At 40.4% G+C, this 27,678-nt stretch overlaps 1 protein-coding gene across 3 annotated transcripts in view; it reads left to right on the forward strand.

Moving 5' to 3' along the window:
- The window catches only part of ARID5B (AT-rich interaction domain 5B), a 117,623-nt gene that overhangs the window by 43,761 nt on the left and 46,184 nt on the right, over positions 1 to 27,678 (forward strand). For all 3 annotated transcript variants that reach the window (XM_051618727.1, XM_051618729.1, XM_051618726.1), the window contains one exon: positions 3,017 to 3,247. In XM_051618727.1, the coding sequence (XP_051474687.1) occupies positions 3,017 to 3,247 (231 nt within the window). The remainder of the gene's footprint in view (positions 1 to 3,016; positions 3,248 to 27,678) is intronic.

A 27,678-nucleotide genomic window follows, 5' to 3' on the forward strand; every position in this document is an offset into this window, starting at 1 on the left:
TTAGCAATAACATTATAGGCTGATGTTTCCGAAACAAGCAAACAAAAAGCTAGTTACAATTTAGTATTTCTCTGCTCTTTCTGTAAATAGTTCTGGCTCTAGAAGGATTTGTTAGGAATTTGTGCTTTTAGCAGACTCTTTTTTTTTTCTTTTGGGGCTTTTAATTGTCTTGTGTTACATATTAAAAATGGTTGTGCTGATTTGAAAAGTCAGTTCTTGCATAGATTCATTGTGTTTAGCATTTCATGCATCTCTTACTTACAAAGACAACTTGAAGAACATGTAATCCAACATAAATGCCAGGCTGTGCCAAATCCCAGCTCTCTTTACCCTTCACAAAGGGAACTGTTGGATTACATCTATGCATATATAGGCAGCATGCGGAAGGCAGGGGTGGAACCTTGTCTCCTAATTACAGTTTCTCTGTTTTCAGTGCTGAAATACATAAGTAAATGAAAAAAATGACATTGTAGGGGGTTATTAAAACACACAATTATGATATAAGCATGGGATTAGAGTAATTTCAGTTGAGCCTTACAAACAGTGTACTGTAGGTATTATCTTTTACTGTGTTCTCTTTTGAAGCTAAAATGAGATTCAGGAATATAGCATCTTGATTTTCTAAGATCTCAGTTTAAATATTTTTAGAAATTAGGTTGGTTTTCTTGGTTTTAATGGAATGTGGTGCATGTTTTCATCTCCTTCTAAGAGTAAACTTTCTCTAATCATATTTATAAAAAATATTCAGCAATATACATTAAGCCCACCATTAAATGGCACATGTTAGATTTTGCTAGAAGAAAAATACTTCTTCTTTAGCCTTGCATTTTATTAGGGATTGGTGTACTTTGATTTCTTTTTTTCTCATATGGGCGTGGTTGAGAAAAAAAGTCTTTGTTCCAGGAACACTGTTTGTCTTTCACTAAACAAATCTTCAGTTTATTCAGCCTTTGTTCATTCTTAGATTTATCTATTGAACCTGGAGTGAATAAAGAAAGGAAAAAAATGCATCATAAAGTACTCATTGGAGTTGCACAAGCATGTATGAAAGCGATCCTGTAAAAAATAACATTATTTTATTTTATGCCAGGGGTTTGAGTTAAGTCATCAGTTGTCAGGGGTAGAAAGTTTGTGCAATTGTGTACAGGGACTTACAGCACATTTGTCTAGAAACTAATGGTTTACTACAAAGGCACATGGGACATACATTTATATACACCCTATTTAAAAAGCTGACCACATCCTGACTTAAGAAAAGTGCTGTCAGATCAACAGATTCAGCTCACCACTATCTGCACAAAGGTATAAAGTAGTAATAACTGTCAGGCAGGCGTATATGAAACTCTCGAAGGAGCTAAAGGAAGGATCATATGCTTGTTAATTCCTAGAACAGTTTTCCTGATCTGATTTTTAGAGTTTCCTAATACAGAAGAGAGCCTTATTCCCAGGAGCAATTGGCTCATTCGTGCTGTTGTGTAGGCTTATGGGATACTTGTTGAAAACAGAGAAAAGTGTGGCCACATCCTGATTGACCAAAAGAGATTTTTAGAGCCATAAATTTTATTTGAAAAGTCATACATTTTGGTAAACAGCATTTCAACTACTTTTACTTTTTTACACCATTTGTTTGATCGCTCCACCTATGCCAGGGTAGTGGGGAAGTTCTGAGTATTTAAAAGTTATGGTTTTTAGGACCTCTGCTTGTAAAACAGTGCTTTCCAAGTCCATCTGCTGTGTTGATTTTTTTTTTGCAGCATTGCATTGCATTCATCTGCAGTGGTGACATTCTAGGTGATACATCTGCTTTCAGACGCTTCTTAAAATTTAGCCTTTTATGTGTCAACATTTCTATTGCCTCACGGGAATCAAGATGAGTTGTGCCATCGTATTTAGTTGGGGAGAACTGATCTGACATTTCTTTCAATATCTGGAGTGATTTTTACTTTATGGGTAAGAAAGATTATTTTAGTATTGGTAATGGGATTAAATAGTGGATCTTTTGTCTCTGGCAGAAGAAATAGATGAGTTATTCAGTAATCAGAGTACAGCAGAAAACGTAAACTGCCTGCTCTTGCTTTGTCTTCATTGGCATGCATGGAAAGCCATGTTGAGTTACCCCACCTGAGGAGATAAATGAGCATGAGAAGTAGTGCTGTTAAGTACTGGCTGCATACCCGCAACTGAATAATTTCTCATGTTTGCATCTCTGGTCCAGATATTTTGCTGGTAGGTTTCCTGCTGGTTATCATATGATTCAACTTGATTGTGATATTTCAAATCTGCCACCTTTATGCCTAATATCTAAAATCTGGGGGAATGGAAAGGTCTGAGCTCTAGACAGCTTTGTATTTTGAGCCCACATTTTTACAGTATGAGCTGTTTGAAAATTCATTTGCTTGTTGTGCTCTGTAGGTGTTTTATTGAGTTCTGCTGCATTTGCAGTTAATGCAAAGAAAGTTATTTTCACCTGTTGGGGTATTTTAGCATCAGTGACCAGGTCAGATCAGCCCAGCTTCTTGGCCCAAGGAGCCCTTTTGGTAGTTACCAGTATCAGATACTTCAAAGGAGAATTAATACCTGTGTGCTCTGGGGCTTGTATATTATTATTTTTAAAATAAGATAGCTGGTGTAAACATGAGTTCAGTAAGGCTGTATAGGGAGCTGAGTAGAAATGACAATATTTCTATCAAAGCAGCCAAGTTGGCAGAGTATGGGGAGGACTGTGTTGAAGGCCACTGGCCAGCTTCTGTAGAGCGCTGTTTTTTCACTCATCCAGGCAGAGCCTTGTGGGTAAGCATGGGAAAACTGAACAAAAAGCTAGAAAAGAAGCTGTTTCAATTAACTTTTTAATTTTTTTTGGTTTTAACCTTCTTTTCAAAACGCACTTGCTATAAAGCTGTATTTTGAGAAAAGACTGAACGAGTGGGCCGTGGATTTTCTGAGATGGTTGAGTTTCAGCCCTTGTCTTGTATTTTTCTGACATACTGAGTATTTTTTTTTTCTTTTCTTCTTCCAGGTGAGGATGATGAAGATTCAAACCTGCTAATTCTCAGCTACCCACAGTACTGTCGATACCGTTCCATGTTAAAACGCATTCAGGACAAGCCTTCTTCAATACTAACAGACCAGTTTGTTTTAGCCCTGGGAGGCATTGCAGTAACAAGCAAGAACCCTCAAATCTTTTACTGTCGGGATACATTTGATCATCCTACTCTAATAGAAAATGAAAGTATATGTGATGAGTTTGGTAAGTCACGTTACAGCTATTTAATTTTTTTCATAAATAATGACTTTTTTCTTTTTAAGTGTCCACTGATTTCCAAGGGGAAGTCACTTCGAAGTGAGCCAATGCTGTCTAGGTTTGAAATGTTAAGTGCCAAATGTGCTCTTTCTTCTGTGAGACTGAAGACCACTAGTGATACTGGTGTTGCAATTCGAGTATGGTAGCACAGTTACTCAGTGTGAGTGAAAGGATCCATTGGCTGGATTTGAAATTTATCTACCTTATCCATTTGCCTGAAGTCCATGTCTTTCCAGAAGCTTTACAAAGCATGTTGGGATTTTTGGTCATTATTGATGTAATACTCTGGCAAATGCAAAATAGGAGAGACTCCCTGAGTATCCCGTTGCTCTTGTAGAGCACATATCAAACCTGAATGTGCTCCTAGGGCCCTGAGCAAATCTCAGCTATGGATAGTGGAACGTGGGCTTTTTCAGCAAGCGTTTTGCCAATACTGGGAGCTTGATGCTACAAGTGCAGAGGCGCTTCTAGGAAGTGGCTCAGTAGTTCAAAGGGAGTTGAGAATACTCTGCAGCTCCGTAGGAATATGCAGCCCCTTATGGCTGGGAGAGAGAGCTGCAAGACTGGTCTCCTGATACCTGCCAGGTGATTTCACACTTTTGTTTTCTTGTGTCAGATCAACCCAAGGGCAGCAAATGTGCTGATGAATATATGTGGCAGAATGCATGTTGTGTACACACCTAGGGTAACTCCAGTAATGGGTCCAGTGTAATTTCTTTAGCAGTGTACCTACACTGTGAGAATTAAGTTTTATTACCCATATCACCAGATGGATGAGCACTACTGCTAATGGTAGCAAAGTCTATTTGCGTAGCAGTGGGTGCACCTTTGCTCTGCAAGACCCCTGCATTCCTGGAGGGAAGCTCTTGTGGTCTCTCAGAGAGAGAATTTCTGACTGGGCATTTCATATATAATAATGAGAGTGAGAGGGAAGGATTTCAACGATACTATGATGGGAGAATCATCTCCTCCTTCTGCCTAGCTCCAGCATGCTGGCTTTGAGCTTGGCACACCGTCCAGGCCCTGTTTTGTTGGCAGAGAAATGCCAACCCAGCCAGTGGCATTGGAGCATTTTATGAGGTAACATAGAACTGCTCCTCCGCTGCTGCACCAGGGAGCTCCCAACAGGCAGGAGAAATTTTTCTGCACACAGTGTTGTCACTGGAGCACATTACTGCTGTGAATAGTTTTAATTTTGTGATGTCAGGCTTTTGCAGAACTGGGCCCAAACTGCCAAGTCTGCTCACACTCACACAAAACATTACATGCATTGAATGAACTCTGAATTAAAGTGTTGATTGCTCTTAGGGGGTAGGGGTGGTGAAAAATGAATGAAATGCCCCGGAAGTTTGGTCTAATAACACAGTAGTATTGTGTTAATTTTTATTTACTCTGAGCTCCAACTCAGAATATGAAGTTCAGTTTTAAGAGACTATCCCTCTTATGGGAAAGGTTATTTTAGGCTTGAAGGCATTTGATGAGCATACCATCTGCTTTCTGGGGAGTATTTTATTCAGGGTCATTCCTTGATTACAGGTTTGTTGAAATAGTGGGATCCATAATGCGAGTGTATCATGATATATTTGTAATAGATGAATCAAAGAGATGTGGAGTGATGCAGAAACTACACTTGGTGAACCGTAACAAGTGCTTTGTTCAGTCTGAAAGCTAACTATGCCATTCTCTTGACCTTTGCAAGGCAATTATCTCATTATCAAACCAGAGACACAGAAATCTTAGCCATAGAAATTAATAATGTGTATTTAAAATCTAGTTGGGTTTAAGAAGCAGATTTTTTTAATGGCTATAAAACAAACAAACAAAAATACTACTCTTTAAAGTATTTCTTAAGAAAATAATGATGTGGTAAAATTTGCAAGCCCTGCTGTGTTAGGAAGAAAAAACTGGCCAATGTATGGTTTCATTTCTGTATTGCAAAAATGTATGGTGTCAATTACACTACCTTTGTTGAAGGCAACAGGCAAAGTGCTGTTTTATCCTTTGCTTTGCTGGCAGGACAATAAAATGTACAACACTTTGTTGTAGAAACAGTTTACGTTGGTATCATATAGATTGATGTCACATGTGGAAAGTGATGACTGTGAAAGCTAAACAGAGACAGGGTGGTACAGCAGATAAATGGGTTACTCAAAGGCACTGGTGTTTATCAGTCAAATCTGAGGGGAGACCAGATTACAGAAATATAGCTATAGTTCTTAAATGTGTCTGAATCTCCTTATAGACACTTTTAATTTGAAGGGCTTTGCTATTTCTTGCCTTGCAAATGAAAGAAGGAACAAGATAGGAACATGTGTATTTCCCCATCCCGTGAAGTTCTCCAAACTCTGGAGTGAGTTTAGAGAAATTTGGGGAATACATTTTTAACAACATTGTTTTGTTCAGCTCAGACTCCTCATACTCCTCCCCCCTTTCCTGCCCTCATTCCATAGGGTTTAAAATAATAAATAAAGCAGGAAGTGAGGAAGAAAAATTTTTATTGACAACTAATAATGTTTTATTTTGGTGTGAGGCTGTTGTTTTTTTAAGTAGAAGAGGTATGTAGCTGCTGTCTGTGAGCTCCTGCAGATGTGGCTGAAAGAGATGCCTTGATGCTTTAGGCAATCCTATGTGGATGGCCTCAATATTGCCTTAGAGCTTTGGTGAGGGTTAGGCTTCATTAAGCTTCTCCTCTGGTTTCAGCATGGGCTGTCACAGACAGTACCCACTGCCGACCCTTCAGCCACCTGTGTCTGCCTCTGTCCTGCCTCTGCACTGCTGTAAGGCATGTACCCAAGTGATTTGGGCAGGAATATTAAGGATAGATTCTCTTGCAGAGTCCTTTTCTGCTTATCTTCTACCTTGGTTCATTGTTCCACAACATCCCGGCAAGATAACTGCTGGAGAAGTGGACTGCTGAGGAATTGACTCAGCAGGTGGAAGGCTCAAATACTTGCATCTATTTCTTTGCAGCCTGCCAGGGAAGGACTTAATTTCCATTTACAGAGGAAAAACTGCTGTGAGTAGGAAGCCTCCTGCTCCTATTCTTGTTGATATAACTACTGATTAGTTAATCTAACTGCTTTGGTGAGTTCCCCTCCAGAATGCAAATAGGCTCAAAAGTTGCTTCTGTTCAGAAAGCGGAAGACATAAGCCATGCTTGGATGTCTTGATAGCCAAAGTTTGTACCTGTGGCCACAGGCCGACTGTGTGCCATTTCCCCTCATGAAGAGCAATTAGAGGTCCTCACCAGCATGAAACAGTCCAGGTGGATAATGAAATACTGGTATTGCTTGCTAGGAACAAGAAATCTAAGATTTCAAGCCTGCACAGGAGGCTGGAGTGGGGTTGTCCATGCTCAAACGGAAGCTCAAAGGCCTGAGTCCAGTCTGGCAGTGCCACCAGCCTGTGCAGGCTTGCAGGTGGCACTAAGCAAGACCCATGGGGAGACAGACCTTGGGCTAGACCCAGGCAGCAATGGCAACGAAGTCCCTGCTGTGGGCTGTGTCTCCCTGTCTAAGGGAAGAATTGGTTGGGTGCAGAGGGTGAGCAAAAGGAATAAATTCTCTTCATGGCCTTATTTTATTTCTTGGGGCAGACTAGAGTCCACCAACACATTCCTTATCTAACTGCTCCTATTAATTGGCATGCGGAAAAAAACAAAACTCTTATTTCCTCATTCCCCTGCTCCCTTAAAAATAATATATGCCAGCTGAACAATTCATTTCTCTTCAATTCTAGATCATTGGTAAAGACATTCTTTTAAATCATTTTCATTTATCAGCCTCCGGAGTTACTGTTATTATTGAATAACTTTTGTAATGCATATAATTTACCAGCATTTACTATGTGGTCATATATGCTGCAAGAGAGAAGGAATGAAAAAATAGGGGTCCTGATAGCTTTCATTATAGACCAAACAGCTTTGCCTACACTAGAGGCACTCCACTGCACTGCCTTTGGAGTGTCTAGGCAGAAACTGCAGTGTGCAGCACATGTCCTCTGCTTTTTCTAGTCCAAAGAAGTTGACTTGGCCTTTACCAGACCCATGCCCTGTCCACAGCACGGAGCGACCCAGTTATGGGCTGTGTTGCCAAAAGTGTGTGGGCCCCTAGAGCAAGGGAGCGCAGAGATGCGTCTGTCACCATGGCCTCCACCTTCTCCAGGCTTGGGGACTCTCAGGGTGGTGGGAATAGACTTGCAGCTTAGAAGTGTGAGAGTCTGATATTTGGGTGATAGTGGATTTCTGCATCTCTTAATCAGCTTCACTAGATGAAAATCTCGCACAGGAAGATTTTTTGTGGTACTTTGCTGGTTAAATAAATATTGTAAATCCTGCCTGCTAAAGATGAACCAGAAGGCTCACTTTCCTTTTGTGAGTGCAGGGTTGCTTTTTCTCTAAACAGGAGTCTGAGAGAACACTGAATACCTTATTTCTTCTCAATTTTAAAATATTATTTAGTAAATTTTAAATCATTCTGGATTATTTTTATAGCATGCTGGGTCCAATATGCCATTAAACAAGCTGTTTGGTCCCTGGGGTACTCTAAACACTTGTTCACCCCCAAAAGAAGGTTAAAAGTTTTATTTTTTGCATGTACAGGCCAGTTTTTTATAAAACTTTTCATACCAAAAAGTGAGAGAACAACATCCTGCTGTGGTATTAATATGATTTATTTATTTTTCACTGAAAAATGAAACTTCTTAATTTTACCATAACGAGCAATACAGAGGGGAAACTGCTCATTGAAAAAAAATTTTGCATAAGGGTTATTGAAGTCCCCACTTCCCTTCTCTCCCCTCCCCCCCAAGAAAACTTAATGAGATATTGCTTGCATTGGGAAGAATCATCCACATTGAAACAAAACCCAAAACATTGAACAACTCCAGTCTCCTTATAAAACAATGCAGACAGCAGATCCGCTCGCTACCAGGGCTGTGGTGAGGAGTGAGGAATGACTTACCTGTCCTCCCAGCCACCAGGGTTTCTAAGCCAACAATTTCAGGACTTACCTTCCTTCTTATCATTGACCAGGGTAGCTGTGGCAGGACAGTGTTATGAAGAGTAGTCTTTTTTAGGGATAGGTCATGTGCCAGAAAAAAATAAGCAGGATGAGAGCTGATGTCTTGAGGGTGCAGAGTGGTACCATTACTTCTGGTATGGCTGAAATTTGGCCTTTGCTTTCGTTACACATCTCGGTTTACAGAAGTTTGTGACTCACAGATAAAATCAGTTGTTTAGGGGAAAAACATAGCAAAACAAAAACTTGGCAGGGAATGTGATTAAAAAAAAAAAAAAAAAAAAAAAGGAAACGAAAGAATGTTTCCAGTCTAAATGAAATGCAGTTTTCCTGTTGGTGACTTTCTTTGTTTGTGTGAGTGAGTCAAAGTTGGCTTTTCTTTTTCAACCAGCTCTAGTAGAAAAATTGTACTTCAGCCTGAAAGGGTTTTTTTTAAATGTTTTTCACCTAACGTAAAGTATCACCATTATTGCTATTTTGGCTACCTGCAGGATAATTTATATCAGTGAAAACCCTGAAGTTTCCAGATAGGTACTTTGGGCTTCTTTGTTTTAACACAAATATGACATTAGAGTGGGATTGGTGACAGTGCTGCTCTGCTAAGACTAAAATGTTTAAGCATTTTGTGATGTGATAGGAAGAGTATGGAGGCTTTTTATGGACGTGGATACTGGGACCTCCTTAGATAGAGCTTTACAGTGGCATCTCCAACAGTCTGAAAAATATGCAAATCTTTTCCAAGGTCCTGGGCTGGGTGGCTTAGCTAAATATTTCAAATTTTAACTCTCTCAAAACAAAAACAGGACATAGCTGGAGGGGAATTAATGATTAATGCATAATAGTGCTATATGCAATATAGATAAATGTATGTTTCCTCTTCCCTCCCACCCCACCTCTGCAAACATAAGCTTTTAGCTTGAAAAAGCAAATCTGGAAATGTTCAGGATTCTGGTCAGACTTCTTTCTTATTTTGCTAATTCAACCGTAGAGTAAGATATTAATGATCCCCAGATGTTGTTTATAATGATTGATTTTTTCAGTTGTGAAAAAAATACTTGCTGTTTTTTTAAACAATTGGTATTTTCTCATGTGCTCTGCAGCATTTGAATAAAATGTCTGAAGGCAGAGCTGTTTGTACCCAACATAATTGCTTCTGTTAAGTGATTTCTTCATTCTTAACATTTTTAGCTCTAATTGCTTTTTCCCCATGCATCTAAAAATAAATATTTGCAAGTTTTGCATTCTGTCACTCATTGAAATGCATAAAATATTTGTATACTCAAAGCAGAAAGTCACTGATAAGGGGTCACATTCTGCCTCACTTAGTGGCATAAATCCAAAATAACTTGATCCACTTCAGTGGCTATTGCTTAAGATTTTCACCAGTTAACCATGGGCAGAATCTCACCCAATGTTAACAAGCTGTTAAGTGAACATAAGTAATGTGTGGTAAAGTAAGATAAAATACCTTCCTGTCTGCAAGAACTTCAATAGAAACAAATGCTGTTAGCTTTTTTTTTTTACTTTTTCACTAGCAACCATAACTGTAACCAGGATAAATATTAAGATAGGTTATTTTTTGCTGTATAATCCAAACTCTTTTATAGAGAACATCTACAGAATTGCTGGATTTATTCAGGTTGTGTGTTCCCACTGCCACCAGGAAGGCAGCAGATGCTGAGTGGAGGGGCAGGTGCTGCCTGAAAAGCTGCTTCTGCCCATTTCCTCCCGCCCCTTGGCATCATGTTTTGCCAGGGCTGACGGTGGCTGTCTGGCTGGGACAGAGTAGCAGGGTAGGTGCCCAAGACACCTGCAGTGGCTGGCCAGTACCCCTGCAAGAGCACAGGTCCCACAGTGAGGGCACTTGGGAGACTGGGATGGCTCCTGACTTCCTCAGGTGCCCTCAGTAGCAGTCCAGGAGAGGAAAGGACTTGGGCTCTGGGCACATGGTGCCAGGTGCTGGCGGTGCTCGTGGGGTGTGCCTGGCATGACCTGGCTGCTTGAGGAAGCATCAGGGCTGGGAACCATGAACTGGCCAGTACTGGTGGGACAGCCTGGGCTGTGGGGCTCTCAAGGGATGGAGGTGAAGTGTCCTCCCTCCTGCGAGCATCCATGGCAGAGCTGAGAGTCTGGGTGTCTTGTCTGGTGCTCTTAGCATCTCCTTTCTAATGTTTAATTAAGTAATGACTGTGTGATGGTATTGTGGGCTTTCTGTGTTTTATTGGCTGGAATTCAGTAGAGAATGAACGTGTAGTTCCAGTGAACAAAGGGTTAGTGAGTGAGCTGTTCTTCTGTGCCTGATAAGTGTAATTATCACATGGGTTTTGTCCTCTTGTTACGCACACGTCTGTTTTATTGGTGTGTGTCCACTAAATGATTGTAGGTATAAATGACTAATTCCTGGTATATAAGGTTTCCACTCAATGGCTAGTTTTATGATTCAGCTATCAAAATCACTTTTTGTCATTACAGCAAAAAGTAAGCCAAGCTGTGTTTATTGTGAGCATGCACCATGTCATACATGTTCTTATTTTTGGTGCCATCTTTTCCCAGTATGACTTAATTAGAGCATCCTCATTTGAACATTCCGCTCGTTTTGGTTCTTCCCTTGGACTGCTGGGCCTGCCCAGACTCGAGCATTTTCTTGGGGCACCTTTTGGTCCACCACCATCTCAAGCCTTGGAAGCAGAATCCCCAAGGTAACGGGGCTCAGCGGTGGTTGGGAGCAGGGGAGACCTTGGCAGACAGGGAAGGCTCCCCATTCCAGTGCCTGTACAATGGAAAAGAGAACTGGTTTATGTCAGAATGTGGTCACATTCTTCTGATTAAACCCACTTAAAAAAGACAACATTGTAATATTTTCCAATGACTGTTTATCATGAATTACGTCAGCCTTAGTTTAAATCGCTATTATTTCTCCTTAATGCTTCGTGGTGCCTGCATAGATTTACAGTATTGGCAGCTGTGGGACTATGAAATAACCTTTCACAACCACCATACAATAGTAAAGAACATGAAGTTTTTGTTGTTAATTATTATGGGACTCCTTTAACTTTTTTACTAAGTGACATAAAATATTGCTGAGGTATTTATGGTTAAAACTACTTTTACATGGATCTATTTTGCTTCTGGCTAGTTCTTAACTAAAGCAGTCATTTGTGGTTATTATGCCTTGGGAGATATTATGTCAGAACTGGTTTAAGAGTATTATTATGTATCACATGTCATATATTACATGTCAGCACTTGAGGCTGTCTTTCAATAAAAACAAACGTAATTTTGGTTAATGGTCTTTTTAGGTATAGGCCATTTGTAAACTTACCTGAGTTCATTTGAAGGTATACTAAAAAGCTTTGTTCTCCCAGAGTGCACTTGAGTAATTTCATTTTGGCTTCAGATGGAATTTCCAGAATATTTGTCATTATTTCAATCAGAGGGTGCTGCCTCTAAAAAGCAAACAGTTTCCCAATACCGAGGTTAATGTACACATTTTAAGGAGCTGTAACTGTTACTCATTACTTTGTTTACTTTTCCCCCCTTTGGAGCTCACGCTTCCCAGGTTCCCTGCTGGTCAGGCTGATAGTAGTATCCCAGGCAACTAAGCCACCTAATGATGATACTTCACTGTGCTGCTTAAATGAATAGCTTATACTATCTAGATAATCCATGGGAGAAGCAAGGTAGAAAGTAAAGGTTGGGGGTGAGTTTTAAGTTTCCCTGAAGTTTCATTTCAAATCTGGGAAACAAACTTACACAAAGCAAACTTAAATTAATATGTCATTCCCCTTAGTTCCAAATACTATGCATATTTTCCAGTACTTACTTATTTAAAGCAAGAATTGAAACATATAGGGTGTGCCAGAAAGTTTACAAAGAATGAAAACACATAAATGACTCATGTGAACTTTTTCTGATTTTTTCCTCAATGTGTAATTAATTGCTGCTAGTCCCCCCACCCCCAATCTGTGTTTGAGCACCATAAAAACGATCAAAACCTCTATTTGTCTCTAGTTACATTTTCCTCCACTGAGTTTGAAGACTCTATTGTAGGGAATGGAAACCCTGCTGGGCAAAAAATCAGTTTCTATCCCCCCACAAATGCTTGGGCTGAAGATGTGAAGATGCAAACGTGACATTAAAAAAACTAGTAAAGAGCAGGGTGAGCATTTTGTGTGTTGCGAAGTTAGAATTTAATAAGAGGAACATAAAATGGAGTTAAACTTGCTTGGATGCCGTGAGATTTTTTAGTATTAGGCAGCATGTTTGATTTCCTTAGAAGTGAGTGAGCAATCTGAATTTAGAGTTGTTTAGCAGGGGGAGGGAGCATTTCCTTCTATTTTTTTAATCAAAGGCATTTCACAAGCTGATGGCAAGTAAAAGGGGAATCTATCATTACGTCAGAATGTAGCAAATGTCCCTGTTTAATGAATGACTATTTTTGGGGAGCAGATAAAAGATGGTAAAAAAGGGAGACAGAGCTGACTGACATCTTAGAGATTTTAATAAAGATTGAAGATAGTAGTGAAAAGGTCAAAGTGCCATTTGTTGAGCCCCGGCTTCTGGCGTAGTTTCAAAGCTGGCAGTGCTGACCTGGGGCCTGTGATGTGTGTTAATGAACAGTTGTGGCACTTAACAGAGATCATGGGTTGGTCACATGAATATATATAAAAGATAGGAGTGAAGATTTGTCCCCCACCCCCCCATTTTTTGCTGCAGTTTGGCTTTTGGAAGGACTAAACGATAAAAAGAAATGTTTGAAATGTTTGAATGTCACATTGGGTCCCCTTGTCTGTAAGGAAAATGAGCTATGAATAATAGAATACTGCTCTTGTTAAATATAGTTATTCAAAATTGTTTTTAGCTACAGATGTTATGCCATTTTAGAAACTTAGACTAAATAATGTCAGATCTTGTTTGCTTTTTTAGTATGTTATTCATTTATTGGGAAATTCAAAATTTAAAACAGCTGGGAGAGGGTTTGGTGTTCACTAAGTAATCTTTAAAATGTGTACATTTCAGACTTACTCTTATAGGGCTGTTTAGAAATGACTGAAATGTATATTATAGTTATGAAGTTCTGTAAACATGCTCTACCATGTAGATGACAGCGAAACATGAAATGGGAAAATGAGATAATTCTGGAGCCAAATTTTCTATTACAGACTTGATAAAACAGCAAATGGCTTTCTCAATTTAAATAATTTGTAACTTTCCCGGAACAGGCATCGGTGTTATGAACAGTATGTCTAAAATAGCAGCAGAAAATAATGTTCATTCCCCTTTAATTCTCTCTTTGATGTTTATGTCAAAATGAAGGAGTTAATTTATCTAAGAGTTTCACTGCATGAGTTGGACTGTACAAAACCAATCATGTAGAAATAATAGACTACCATTGGAAGTGCTGTACTATTGCAGTTTTAATAGCTCTTCAGTTCAGCTCAACAATTAGTGCATACATTTTATAGCTGTGTCTTTAAGAAAGTGGCACACTCAGCAAAATCACAGTAATTTGGAGATGATGCAATGTGGAGAGAAATCAGAGGAAGAAAATTAATTGAAAAATAGTGTTTTGTTCAGGTTTGGGATTGTTTTCTTTTAAAATTTTAAACACTGCAGTAGTAATTACTGGTGGGTGAGACTTCTGGAGAATTTGGATTCCACATGGCTGGGTTTTTGTGAATTTGTTTTTAAATCAAATTGCAAAAGAGTCAAAATAGGGCTTTAAAATTCTTGCTATAGTTTTCACTCTCTGAAATCAAGTGAGGACTGTAAGGGTGATCCAGAGGAGGGTTTTTCCCCCTCTGTTGACATTAGTGCTCTCTGAGTAAGTTCTCATTATCTGTCAGCATCTTTGTAAAGCTGATCAGATAGATTACAGACAATTTTTTAATTAGTTTATCATTTATGCAAACAACTAAAGAGACCTCAGTAATCCCTTTTTGCTTGTGTCCACTGGAGGAGTATGGTGCTTCTTCACACGACCTTGTGTTTATGCAGAGGTACTGAATAAGAAGTCATATTTAACAACAACAAAAAAAGTGTTGCTTTTTTTAGTTTTATCATTGGCAATTAGGACTTGGTAATGTTTTAAAATTATGGACCAAAGGGCAGTGAAGCAGTGAGAATTTACATTTTGGCTGAAGTTTTGGCCTGGTTATTATATATAGCTGTATCTTGGTCTTTTAGTGATCAGAGGAGCCTTTCCTTGGACCTCAGAGCTGCTGTGTTGGTCTTAATGCCATAAATTACTTGAGGATAATGATAGATAACCAATTGACTAGAACAGAGAGTAAACCTAGTTCTTAGATGAATAAGCAGGGGAATAGTGAGAAGAAATAGAGAGGTGTTGCTACTGCTGCATGTAACACTGGAGGAAGTCATTATTAAACCCCTTAAGTGCTAACATTTTTGGTAAGTCAGTCAAATGATGATGGCTTTCTGCAAAAAGGGTGATACAGTTTCCTGAGGATAACTGCACTGCTGATACTCAAAGGTATTATTCTGAACTACAGGCTGCAGAAGAACACGGAGGAGCAGAACTAGTTCATTAGAGAGATTTTTTTTCCCCACTTTCAGCTTTGTGCCTGATTCTAAGACCCATGCTTCACATGTTGTATTGAAATATTGGACAGGGTTAAGGAAGGACCCAAAAAACAATTCATGGCCTGGAAAACTTGCCTTCAAGTGTAGGAGTAAAGAATTTCAATCCATTGAGTGCTCAGAGAAGACTGAAGAAGGCGCCTGATCACAGTCTGTTAATATGTCCATGAGGAGAAGACCTGTGATGGTATAGACTTTTCAGATTTGGCAAACAGGCACAAAGCAGGACCTTGTGCTTCAAAGTGGGAGCAGATATGTTAGTGCTGAATCTAAGGCACAGTTGTCTAGCAGGGAGGGGTAATTAACCATGGGAACAACTTAGCTAGGAGTAACATAAATTATTTATTATTTGAACGTTTTAAATCAAGACTGCTTTCCGAAAGACATGATCCTTGCTCAGGCAAGAGATACTGTCTTCAGCCAGTGGTCACTCTGACATTGGATAGGCAGTATTTGCAGAAAGTAAACAAAGTGCTAATATCCTCCAAATTTCTTTTGACTTTAAAAACTGTTACTGTATAAATGTAGGTAGTCTGTTGCACCTGGGCCAGTAAAGTCTAGATTGCACTGGGTCTTGTGTTCACTGTGCAATAAACCAAGCTTTCCTAAAGTTTACCTACATTCTTGTGCAAGGCAGAGCTTTGCATCTGCTGTGTAACTTCTACAAAAGACTGTGTCCTCAGTTGAGTATGGAAAATTTAACTTCATAGCATCTCATTTAAATATGCAACTACGCACTGTGAGTTCTTATACAAACCTACTGTGTCGACTTCATTAGTCTTCCACGATGGGTCCTTCACAGATGTCTCCAGTCATCTCACCTTTTTGCATAGTAGCTTTAAAGAGCATGTTAATTAAAAAGCAGGTGTTAGCAACAAGTAGAAGAGGAGGAATTTATTTGAAATTGGCAGTTTCAGCCTACAGAAAGGGTAAGAAAATATGTGAAAAGGTTAATGGTGGTCATCCTGCTAACATACGTGACATTCACAGACACTGCTGCTGCTTCGACAGAGGGGTACTGTGCAACCTTCCAGCTCTGTCATCACCCTCCTGTGTTTCGCTCTGGATTTGCAACTGTTAGAAGCAGCTAAACTCACAGTGAAAACAGCTCTTTGCTGTGGGGTGGCATGTTTACTTTTAAGTAGGTGTTGATGATTCTACTTCTCACTTTGTTAAGTAAATCATTTCATCTTAAAAGTCTTACAAACCTCAGCTGAACTTTGCTGAGATTAGCCTGTGTCCCATCACATACTTTGACATAGGTAGAGCACAAGTTTGAAAAACAGGGAAAAGATTGTTCCTAGGGTCTTCAGCAGCTCTTCGTTCAGAATACCATGGTCAAAATTAGCAGTAAAGTTGCCCTCGTTCTTTTATAGCATCCTGATTTTGCAATGAACCATAATAATTTGATTGATTTACCCCAAAAATGGTGGTTCTTCAGGGTTTTTTTTGGTGTTGGTTGTTTTGAAAGACAGCCTGTAATTAAGATGAATGGATGTACATTGTGAATGTTTAGTTATGGAAGAGATGGGTTTGTTATAAAGCAAACAAAAAAACCCCACCAAAATTACCTAGCTGCAAATCCTTGCAGTTGTTTAGTTTAGGAGTTTAAGTCAATTTATGGAAGTCTGTGTTTACTGTCTTTAGGGTTTGATCATGACTTTGGAATGTATTTTGGAAAAAAAAGACCCTATAAAATGAAATCCACATTTATGGGTAAGGAGCACAGAGCACTTAAGATCAGCAGTGAGACTACAGTATCTCTTTGAAGTGTAGCAAAGAGGAGTACTTGCTGGTGCCATTTTGGGTTTAGAAGGTAGTGAATTGATACACTTGATGAGTTCTAACACTGGGACAGCGACTGGACCCAGCACCATTAATTTCATGAAAATGTGGACCATATTATCCCAATGACAGCAGTCACAAGATAAAACTAGATCCGAAGCACGTCTTTTAAAATAAAACTTTATTATAAAGTGAGGTCTCCAAAGATGCTTCTTTTGTGCTGTGCTGCATGTGAGTAATCTCTGTGACTCATCTAGCCTCCAACATGCTGCAGCCATCAACGTTCCTAGCCACAAGTGTTGCCCTTCATGAAGGAAATATCCTATTTTTGGTATGGCAGTGTCCTCAGTTTTAAAGAATTTTCCTCTTTTAAAGTGCTCAGACAATTAATGCCTCATGCATGTATTCAACAATAGTTGCCTAGCAACCATCAGAAATATTCGGGAGAGCAAAGGAAGCAGAGATGAATGAGCAGAAACGTCAGCTCCCATTTCAGGTGAGCTGAAGAAGGCATCAGGGCTGCGCTGACTGTTTGGGTCTAAGCATGAATATCCATGAAAATTAGACAATTCCCAAGCTGCAAATAAGAGCTCCAACTTGCATGTCAGTCAGATGCAGAGATGAGATGAGTTGTGCAGCCAGATGCAATTGCAGGAGGTTGCAGTTCATTGGGCTTTCTTAGTTTTGGGGGTTGTAAAACTGGTTAAAATAAATTTTAGCAAGTCAAGAAAACCTCCTTCATGGCTGTGGAAAGTTTTGCCACCTCATGTTGTATTCTCTCTGCAGTTACAGAGTAGGTGAAGTTCCAGCTTCCTTTGGAGGAGATTTCCAGGCATGGGACAAAGCCCTTGCATGGGTCTTGGCTCCAGACCTTCTCTTGCATTACCACCTAGTTCACACCTCTTGTTTCACTTTTTAATTCTGGCATAACTTTTACCTCACAGGAGATTTTTCCACTCTGCTGAGTCAAGTCCTTGATGCTTTTTTTCATGACTGGAAGATGCCATTCAAATTAAATGGAAATCTTTTCCACAGTAACTGTCTACAGCCATTATGTTTGTGCTTGGATTTTGGTCTTTTCTCCCTTTTTTATTCCTCAGGCTGAAATGAAATGCTCAGTCTAGGGTTGGAAGGACTGAACTTTATCCTGCTGGACTGTCATACTCTTCTGGACAACTGTGCCACAGTGATGCTAGTGTGGCCATGTCCTGTGCCCATCCCTTTCTCTGGATGAGGTCTGGTGCTGCTCCTCGGTCTGCCCAGTGGTTGTACCTTCAGCATCTTGGGTCACTCAGTGCTTGACATGGTGGGGCACAGGAGCCTGGAGCCCTAGGGCCCATGATTCAATGGGATGCAGTTTAGTGTCAAAACCATTTGAAACAAAAGAGTTTTTTGATCTGCAGAAGTATTTTCAGTTGGTTTCTTTTCATTAGACCCATTAAAACTGAGACTGATAGTTGCCCATCAGTGTTGCTCAGAACTTTTTTGACTGCCTGCCCCAGTTTGAAGAAAATCATGACATTCTGGCATTTTCCAGTTAGAAAATCGGATTTATGACCATCTCTACTTCAAAGGTAAAGGTTAAGAGCAAGATTATGATCTCCTTTTCACTCATGTAAATCCACAGGAGTCAATTACTTGGGATTGACAGCGATGTGATTTAGATCAGAATTTGGTTAAAGCTTTTTGGGGTTTGCTCCTGTACCCGTCAACTTCAGTGCCACTTGACTGCCAACTCTGCTTTTGGTATGTGATGGTATTTGCATGTGGAAGTGCCTCAGGGGCCTCACATAAAAGATTGGTTCACTAGCTTTAGTGGGCTTTTCAGATTAGATGTTAAGATCTTGAAATCAAAATATGTAGGGGGTGGTTTGGAAGTAGCACATGCACAGTGGTAATCAGAATAATGTGATTTTTGAGGTTAATATCTGGTGACTTAGAGCTGAAAAAAATCCCATATGTATTTTGGAGGTCTAAGGCTTTTACTCTTTCTGATTATGAAAAGCATTTATTTCTGGCCTTCATGGTTGATGAGATACCAAACTTAAAATATGCCATGATCCTATAGTCTGGTAGTGCTTTCTGGCACTGGTCAGTGACTAAATATAGCCAGATTTGAACCGCTGTGATAAACCTGGAAATAATGTTCAGCAGAAAATTCTCAGACAATTCCATAGACAAATGTGGAATATGAAATTACTTTCCTGGATCGCATCTGGTTCGTACTGTATATGCTTTTGTGCCCTGTCTCTCTCATCCCTCTGTTTTCCAACTGCTACCCTACAGAACGTTTTGTGGTACAGATAAATCTTAACTGAAGCGTCTCAGTGGTTCATGTTGGTTCATGCTAAAGCAACAAATAGCATAAAGGGTTTTTAAACCCTAGCTATTTCACGCATTCCTTTTGGCTTTGTAAACCATTTTGCCTTGTTTTTACAAAAAGAAGGTGTATTTAAAAAAAAAAAGCAGCATACATTTCCAAAAATCACTGATTGTCTTTAAACAAACATAGTCCAGGAACATGCAATTTCTTGCATTGTATTATGGGATTAGTGGTAGTCATCTGTCTTGCATACTGTGAAGGTGATATTCAGAGGAAGAGCCTTTTTGAAAGGATTTTTTTTTTCTTTTTTAATGATATACTCTCATTTGCTTTCTTTTATTATTTTTTTTTCAACCTCATCTATACTTGTACCAGGCTATGTTACATTTCAAAATGGTGTCTTTGCTAGAAAGATAATAAAATATAATGTCTTCCACAACCTCTTCATATGCATGACTGCATAAAGCTTGTGTAACAGTTTATTATTGTAAAATTAGTATAGCATAGCATAGAGCAAACTGGGCCCCTGGCCAGATGAGCTAGACAATGAATAGTTATATAACGTTTTGAAGCACATGTATTAGAACACAAGCGCCCTGTATTTTCTTCTCAATTGTCTGCTGTTTGTTAATGTTTCCCTTTCAATGTGATTGCATCTCAGTTTAATAGCACTTGCCATTTCAGGGTTTACTGTGCCAGTGCTCACATAGTTACATCCCCTCTGTGCTGCAAAGCCTGCATGTATATATTAAAACTGAACTAGGCATAGTTAGCTAATGGGTACTTCAAGAGATATGCACTTATAGAATTAAGTGATGTATGTAATTGTTAATTTTGTGTTAACAAGTTTGAAAAATGTTTCACCAATAACTGTAATGCTCCGTTCTGTGCAAAGTGTGACATTTTAATTCTTGTCTAACCGTTTCCTACCTTGTTCTGTGTTTTCATGGCAGGGTATTATTTTGCAATCAAGATAAAAGCATTATTTATTAAAGTTCTAAAATACTACATTGCTGGAAATTTTAAGCTGCGGATCAATCTCCTGTTTCATAAAAGCATTTAACTGATTTTTATATTTTTTTTCTTTAAATTTAAACTTATGTTTCACATTATGGATTGCGTATGATTCCAGAAGCAGGAATGTTCTAATGAAGAATTTATGTTGTTCTAAAGGAAGTGATGTACCTGCCACAAAAGTGTGGGAAAGGCTTGCCTTTGGCATATGGCTCTTTGGGGCTGTCAGATCCCAGCCTGCTGCACTTTGACACAGGGAGCCCATTGAATGGGGCTATGAGAGACCAACATTCAGCACTATCTATTGGTCCTTGTGTCTTTTTCAGTGCCTCTGAAGGAACTTCTCCTAGAGACTTAATGTCTTTGGGAGTCAGATATTTCATCCATGCTTTCAGAGATGCAGGACAGCCTTTCCAGGGTGAGAGGTTCTCAGATGCCTTCTAGCTGCAGTAGCTCAGGTGTCACCCCGTCGAAAAGTGACACTTCCACCTCACTCAGTGGTGCTGGATTTATTTGCTTTCAGTGTGTAATCCAAACAGCACAGAAGTCTGGCTTCCCCCACTTCCCATTGCTTCAGTCCCCCTCTCCCCCAGTTCCTTGTGCCAGGTGCTCGCCCCCTTCACCACACAGTCCTGTCCCCACCTTTGTTACACCAGATAATGCCATTTCTTTCACGGTGGTTCATCCATGCCATTGCAGATGTGAGACTGAAGCCTACCTACTGTTCCCTCTTGCAGAGAATAAATGAATTCTTCTGTCCCTAATAGGCCTAATGATAAAGTTGCATAGTACAAGGCTCACGTTTTCCTTCCAGCTAACAGGGCCTGTTTGATGACTGTCATCTCATCTGCAGAGTCTGACCTTGTGCAGACTTTTTGCTTGCCCACCAGCAAGGGAAGGTAACTGAGAAAGGGGGGACCACTGCCATCCTCCACTCAGTTTCAGCACTGCTGTGACTAGGATTTGACTTCCCAGTAAAGTAAGGCTTTCTCATTTGCCAGTAAAGATAAAGAAAGGGCAGGGTGGGAGGAGCTAAATAGGCTCAAAACACAATAAAAATAGCAAAGGAAACAAACAGTTTGTGCCTAATTTGAAACCAGCTGATCTCCATGGTGATTGCAACAAATCTGTGCTGTTTGACTGTTTAGTGAAGACAAAGGTTAGAAATGGGAGTTCACCCACTGTGCTAGACTGTTTGAACAGAGGAGTAGGAGGGTTGGTACCTTCCCGGTCGCTGAGTGGCCCTGTGGAGGTGCCAAAGGGAACTGGGGGAATAACCTCACCCAAAACTCCAGAAGATTTGTGTGTCTTCATGCGTCTTCAGAAATATCAGCCTTTATAAACTTCTTGGAATTTTTGTTTTCAACAGTGCTGTTCTGTAGAGAGAAGAGTCCGTAGCACTGGGGCTTCAGACAAAAATAGCATGGTAGACCTTCAGAAATCGGGCAGTGAGCTTGAAACCTTAGATAAATAATAGGACTTACACTTGCTACAGTAATAATAGGACTACAGCTCCCCCAAAGCTCTTGATTGACATTGTCTCAAAGTAATTCCTTATGTGAAATAGAAGCCTGAGATAAAATTTCAGCCTTAATTTACAGATACCTGAGATGAAGGGAAAAGGGAGTGTATTAATCCTCACCAAAGAAGAAATTCTTGTTCATGGTGTTCTGAAATACTGTCATGTGATGAGTCAAAGTTTTTATTGTTCACTTCTTCAGAGGTCAGGGCTACTGAGTTTTGGCATGCAGCTGGATAGACAGCATTTGCAAATCAGCACTTCTTTTGCTGAAGCCACAGGCATGGAAAGCTTCCTATTTGCTGTAGGTATGTGTAAGGTGGGGTTTTTTTAATACAAATTTTAGAGGGGAGATGACTATACTTTTGAAATCCTTAGTCATAAGAAGATCTCCAGAGGTAGCTGATAAAGATACGCAGAGTGTACCTTACACTGCGTCAAGATTTAGAGTTTCTTGAGTAAATATTGACCAACTTGACCTTTGCTTTTCCTCAGTCAATACTTATCTCTTGGGACAATGAATCTTCATACTCACTTTAGCTGAAGTCCAAGTCTACTTAATAGAGTACTTGGAAATCCAGGAGAGGTGCTGATTTGCCTTTGTGCTACTTTTATCTGTTTAAAATTAGGTACACGGAAGTTTTGGCCGCCCATGACACTCTGTCAGGTCTCCTAAACAAAGCAGTGTCAGGTCATGGCTGGTGGGGAGGCTTCTAGGAAAACCTAGATCCAACAGCAGGTGCACCTGGGAGTGGAGCAGTACCTTTATCGGAAATGAGGATGAGGATTCCTTTACAATGTGAAAGCCCTCCCAGATGCTATCAGGAGGAGGGGGCTGACCGGGATTAGTCAATAACATTCTTGTGTATTTCATGAGGCAGAGAAAATAAGTTTTTGAGCTTTCTGAACCTCCCACAGTCTTCCAGCAGCCTAATCCTACAGAACACATCAGGTGAAAGGCCCAGCCCAAGAGACTGGTCTGCAGGCAAGGAGGACAGTGGCTTGCGAAGGGTCCCACCTTTGCCCTGAGATACAGGTCTGGAAGCAGGTGAGCCCTGACACAGCCGGATAATGCTGGGCTCAGCAGACAATTGCATCCCTACTGCAGTGGCCTTTTGCAGGTCATTTTTTAAGTTGCTGCCTAGCTCTTGCACCCTGCTGCTGGGCTTATGTCCCCTGGCTGGGAAGTTGGGCTTGGGAACCCTACAAGCTCCATGTGACTTGGGAGCCAGGGTTCAATTACTAGAGCAAATTATAGAGCAAATACTGTAGCCCTAACCAAACCCTAGCAAATAGAGCTGTAATACTCCCTTTTAATAATTTCAGTAGCAATTTCAGTATTTGGGGGTCCTGGCTTAGTTTGAAGCCAAGAGACAGCCTTCCCCTGAAAAATGGGAATGCTGGGAGTAGCACCTGTGGGTGGAGCCACTGGTCAGGGTCCCTGGACAGGGGGTCCTGGCACCTCTTGTGATGCTTTATTGCCTGGCTGTACCGTGTCTGCCCTTCACAGTGTCCCATGACCTTGCTGGCTGCTGTCAGCAAAAGCCTCCCGTTGCCAAGAGGGGCAACACTTTGGGGTAGGAAGGGCAATTACTGCACTTGGGAGCTTTGCTGTGGGTGTGAGAGCAACTGGGAAGTGTTACTCAGGCAGTGAAGAAAGGCGATGCCTTACAAATATCTGCGTATGCAAATCAAATAATTTGTCTTTTCAACTGTTCATTTCACCTTTTCCATAATTATATTTCCTGAATTGCCATATGCATTTCTTGCAATATTTCAATCTTGTCAAATTAAGAGGAGAAAGCCTTATTATTTGCTATATATCCTAAGTTAATTAAGTAATGTTTGTCATTTTTGCTGTGTAATCAGTCAATAATATTACAGGTGACCTGTTAAGGTTAGTTTTGGTTTTTTTGTTGTTTTGTTTTGTTTTTTTAAAAAAAAGGTCTAACTTGTTTTTGTAACCTAAAAAATACCAGAGGTATTTGTTTGGGGAAAAGGCATTGAGAAAGAAGAGAATTTTAAAATTGCACAATTGCAGTTGAAAAAAACAGAGCAGGCAATGTTATGTGTTTCTGAAGAGCACGCTCTTTAATTTTATAGTAACAGTATTTTAAGAATGCTGACAGTACACAGGAAAAGAAGTGAATAATTCTTATTGCAAAACCCTGATGGTTTGGTGTATTCAAAATGTTCAGACTTAATCAGCCCTGGATTTCTCTTAGGAAAAACAGAACATTGGGGGTGGGGAAGCGTGGGGGGGAAGCCAGCTGAAGCAGTAGTGATTTATCAAAGCAGCATTCAAATAAAATAAAGGTTTAGCTTCCTTAGGATAGGCTGGAAAATGCGTTTATGTTTTCACGTACCTTTTTTTTTTTTCCTGATGTGCCTGATTGACTTGTTTTAATACCGGTGTTATTTACATTTCAGGGATGGGCCTCTATTATGCAGGAAATTGTCCAAACCCCTACAGCTGTATTTTAAATTGAAATTATTTTTTTTTATGAAGTGATTGTGCAGACTTAATTTAGTAATCTATTATAAAATTTATAGTTTCAGGCTGTATAAAGCCTTTATATAGAATGAAAATGGGCACATATGAAGATCTATGCTATATATACACCTGGTTCTGTATATTAAATCTTCTACATGTGTTGTCCATTTTCAGAAACAAATAAACTGCTGCTTTTGAAAACTCAGCTTCTTTTCCATATTAGGGAATTCTCCAGACTCCCTATGTTCCTTAGCTTCAGTATAATGCTAAATCAGTTTGTACATTAGTCTATTTTTAGTTATGAATGAACTTTATGGAGTGCAGTGCACAGTGATTTCAGAGATTCTCACTCATAAAACCAGTGTGTCATGCACCGCAATTACAGCCGTAAACATCATGCGAGCTCTGGACTTCCAGGGGCCCAAGTCCTGAACTTCCCTGGAGGAGAAAGCATTCCCCCTCGCCCTTTTATACGAAATATTACATGTGTAGTAAATCTCGTTGCATGAAATCAGGTTATATTTTGTGACCTTGGCTGCAGCGAGCAGGCTGCCTGGCATGGCAGCTGGGTGACACTAGAGGGCAACTGAGAGTTTTCTTTCAATTTACCAAGCTGGAGATGGTTTTAATATCAACTAAGTGTTTAAACTCGGTAAGGATTTCTTTTCCCATTTGCAGATCTCACAGATGTAACCTCTGAGTTTCCATTGACAGCAAACAATAATCCAACCGAAGTTCTTCTGGGGGAAAACAGAGCGGGAGCGGGTCAGAAGCCTGCTTTTGCCCAAATAAGGCTTTTTTTGCAGACCCCATGTGTTAGATAATGATCAACTGACAGTCGGTCATGAGTTAATAATGCTGGATGCTGAAATATGCATACCATGTGGTATACAACAGTTCTGCGGGGAGAGACAAACACAGCTATAATTAGACATTTGAAACACAAGGAAGTGTGTAAATTGTTTAATAGTCCTTCCACTTAATTCACTCAGATAATTTCCGAAGAACCGGTATTGACTACAAAAGAGTATTGCACAACCAACTTCATATTTAGCTTAAACTCTGCCCTGCTCAGATAAATTAATTAATATAGCTCAGTTTTATTTGGATTTTTCTGAGTGCTGGAGGTTTGCTGGGGCTGTAATGCAGAGGGGGCTCAGTTCTGTTTTTGTTGATGTTTGGGATGATGACACCGCTGAGTTCACTGTGTTTGCACTCATTTTAAACCTGGGCACGTGATCGTACCGTTAGGACTTTAGAGCCACCATTTTTGTTTTGGCAGTTAGATTCCCTTTCTACTTGTACACATCCTGACAAAGTTACCAGAGCTGCCACCACTGTATTTTACTAGTGAAAAAGTACAGATCCCTCCTCTGCTCAGCAGTGCCAAACGGTATCGAAGCACTGTGCCAGGGGTTTGCAGGAGCAGTGTTACTCCTGAACTCCTTCCTCAGGGCTGTGTGCCCTGTGATGGGGTGCCTGGCCAGGCCCCTGCCAGCTGCTGCCAGTGAAAGTGTTGATGACCCAGAGGTGTGGATGGGGCTGAGGCTATGGCTGCTGCTCCGGGCTGCACCAAACACATTGTGCAGTCCTTGGGCAATGGCCCAGTGGCAGCTGGATGAAGACACTGAGGCAGGAGCTTAATCTCTGCTTTCTGCATGTCACTTCACTAATATCTTCATGCAGGTTGATGATGCCTAATGAGTTTTGATTGCTTTGCAGTGCAATGATCAAGTGCAAAGGAAAAAAAAAAAAGAAAGAAAATTACAATATTCTTACAATAAATAACTTTTTTCTTATATAATCAGCTACAAATCAGAAATGCATGAGATTTAAATAATATATTTGTCATTTTCACATTGTACACAACTGGAGGATCATATCTTCCTACCTGCTATTGTCATTCCCAAAAGCGAAGTCTCAGGAAACCATCCATTTTATGCTTCTTGCATGAATTTCTGCAGTGTCCATCCTTTACCAGTCAATTAGCACATCTCATCTGCCTGTCTACATGGATATGACTGGCTACGTATCTATTGTATTTCCAAGGTATGTAGGTCACGTCTCCATTGGCTACTGCTGACTCTGCTAGGCAGCAATTTAACAAATGCAGGGTTTTACTGGAGAGAAAAGGAAATATTGCCAGGAAAGCCACCTTAGGTTTTGCTGTGTGCTCTTATTTGGCTTTCATTTTCTGAAGCCTTCTGATGGGAAGTCAATCTTGGGTGTTCTGCTGTGTTCTGATGGGATAGGCTGACTCACACAGGTTTGCTGTGCATTTTGCTTCTCACCGCCATGTTTGTCCTGCTTTTGTCTTTGCTATTGCATAAGACATTTGTGCCTGCTCAGTCTTTCTTCTCTTTGTTTTTCTTTCATTTTTTCTTTCTTTTTTCTTTTTGTTTTTTAACCCATACTACTCTGAGAAGTCCAGTGTGCACTTCCTGAGTATTGCTGTGACCTTCCTACAAAAAGTGAAGCCCCTGTCTACCAGGTGCAGCTTCCCAGGAGATGACCCTTTGGTCTGAGGAGAGCTTGGAGGATGGAGAATCACGACAGGTTTCTGAGGGAAAGGGAAACTTGATGAACCCATGACTGCTCCTGTGATGTTGCCCAAGCATGTGGTGTTTCATTATAAGATAGGACGATTTCTTTGTTCAGGGCCTGAATGCTTCTTTCGCCTTAGTGGCAGGGTCATGCTGGCTTGGTTGTGTTCTATACTTAATGCAGGCTCAGCCTCAAAGATGTGAATAGCCCCAGTGAGGTCATCAGAGGTCTCTTCATGCTCTAGGTCTTTATGAGTTAGGCATTCACTTCGCTGAATCAAGGCTACAGCTTTTCATGTGCCTTGTCCTGCACACCACAGTTCTTTACTGTATTTGATCCTATACTACTGCAGTTTCTCACCAGAAGAACCACTGAGTCATTCAATCTGGTACGAACCCCAAATAATGGCTCATCTGCCAAAATTACCGACAAATGCTTTCATCCAGTTCACCACCTTTTTTCTGAAGGAGAAGGAAAGCAGCTGTTTGAGCAAGGACCACAGCCAGACAGCTGGAGCCTCCTCTGTGCAGCCAGGCAGGCTGCTGCAGCTGCCTGCAGCAGCAAGGCTCTCCCAGCAGCAGCCTGGACTGGGCGCTCACCGTGCCTGAGGTGGGACGCCCAGCTCCAGTCTGTTACCTTAACAAAGGCCCTCAAATTGTGTTAATTTCTTCTTGCAGTCTGTACACTGACTTGTGTCCGGATCAGGCTTTTCCTGAAGGCCCTCTGAAAGCTGGTAAAACACATGCCTCTGTATACTGCCATTACATCCTCTATATGTAGACTGCAGTGCCTAGGCATGCCTCATGGTTGTGCCTCGTTGCTTCTGAGTAGCAGCTTTTCCTGACCTTTGAGGCACCTGGTGAAGTCAGTTCTCAGTCATTTTCACTCAAACCCAGCATACCTTGAGTTTTTCAGACCTGCTCCTTGAGAGCAGACTTCCCTTTGGTTATAGCATCTTCCTATCAGAGTATGTTGAATTTCCAGTGAGGTGTCACCCATAGCTTGGTCAGTGGGACCTGTAGTCCTTGCTTACAGATTTCACGCTGGAGCTCTACTGAAGAGCATTGTGTTTGCATGGTC

This window comes from Apus apus, chromosome 4 (genome assembly GCF_020740795.1).
Source record: "Apus apus isolate bApuApu2 chromosome 4, bApuApu2.pri.cur, whole genome shotgun sequence".
In the NCBI taxonomy this organism is placed as follows: Eukaryota; Metazoa; Chordata; class Aves; order Apodiformes; family Apodidae; genus Apus; species Apus apus.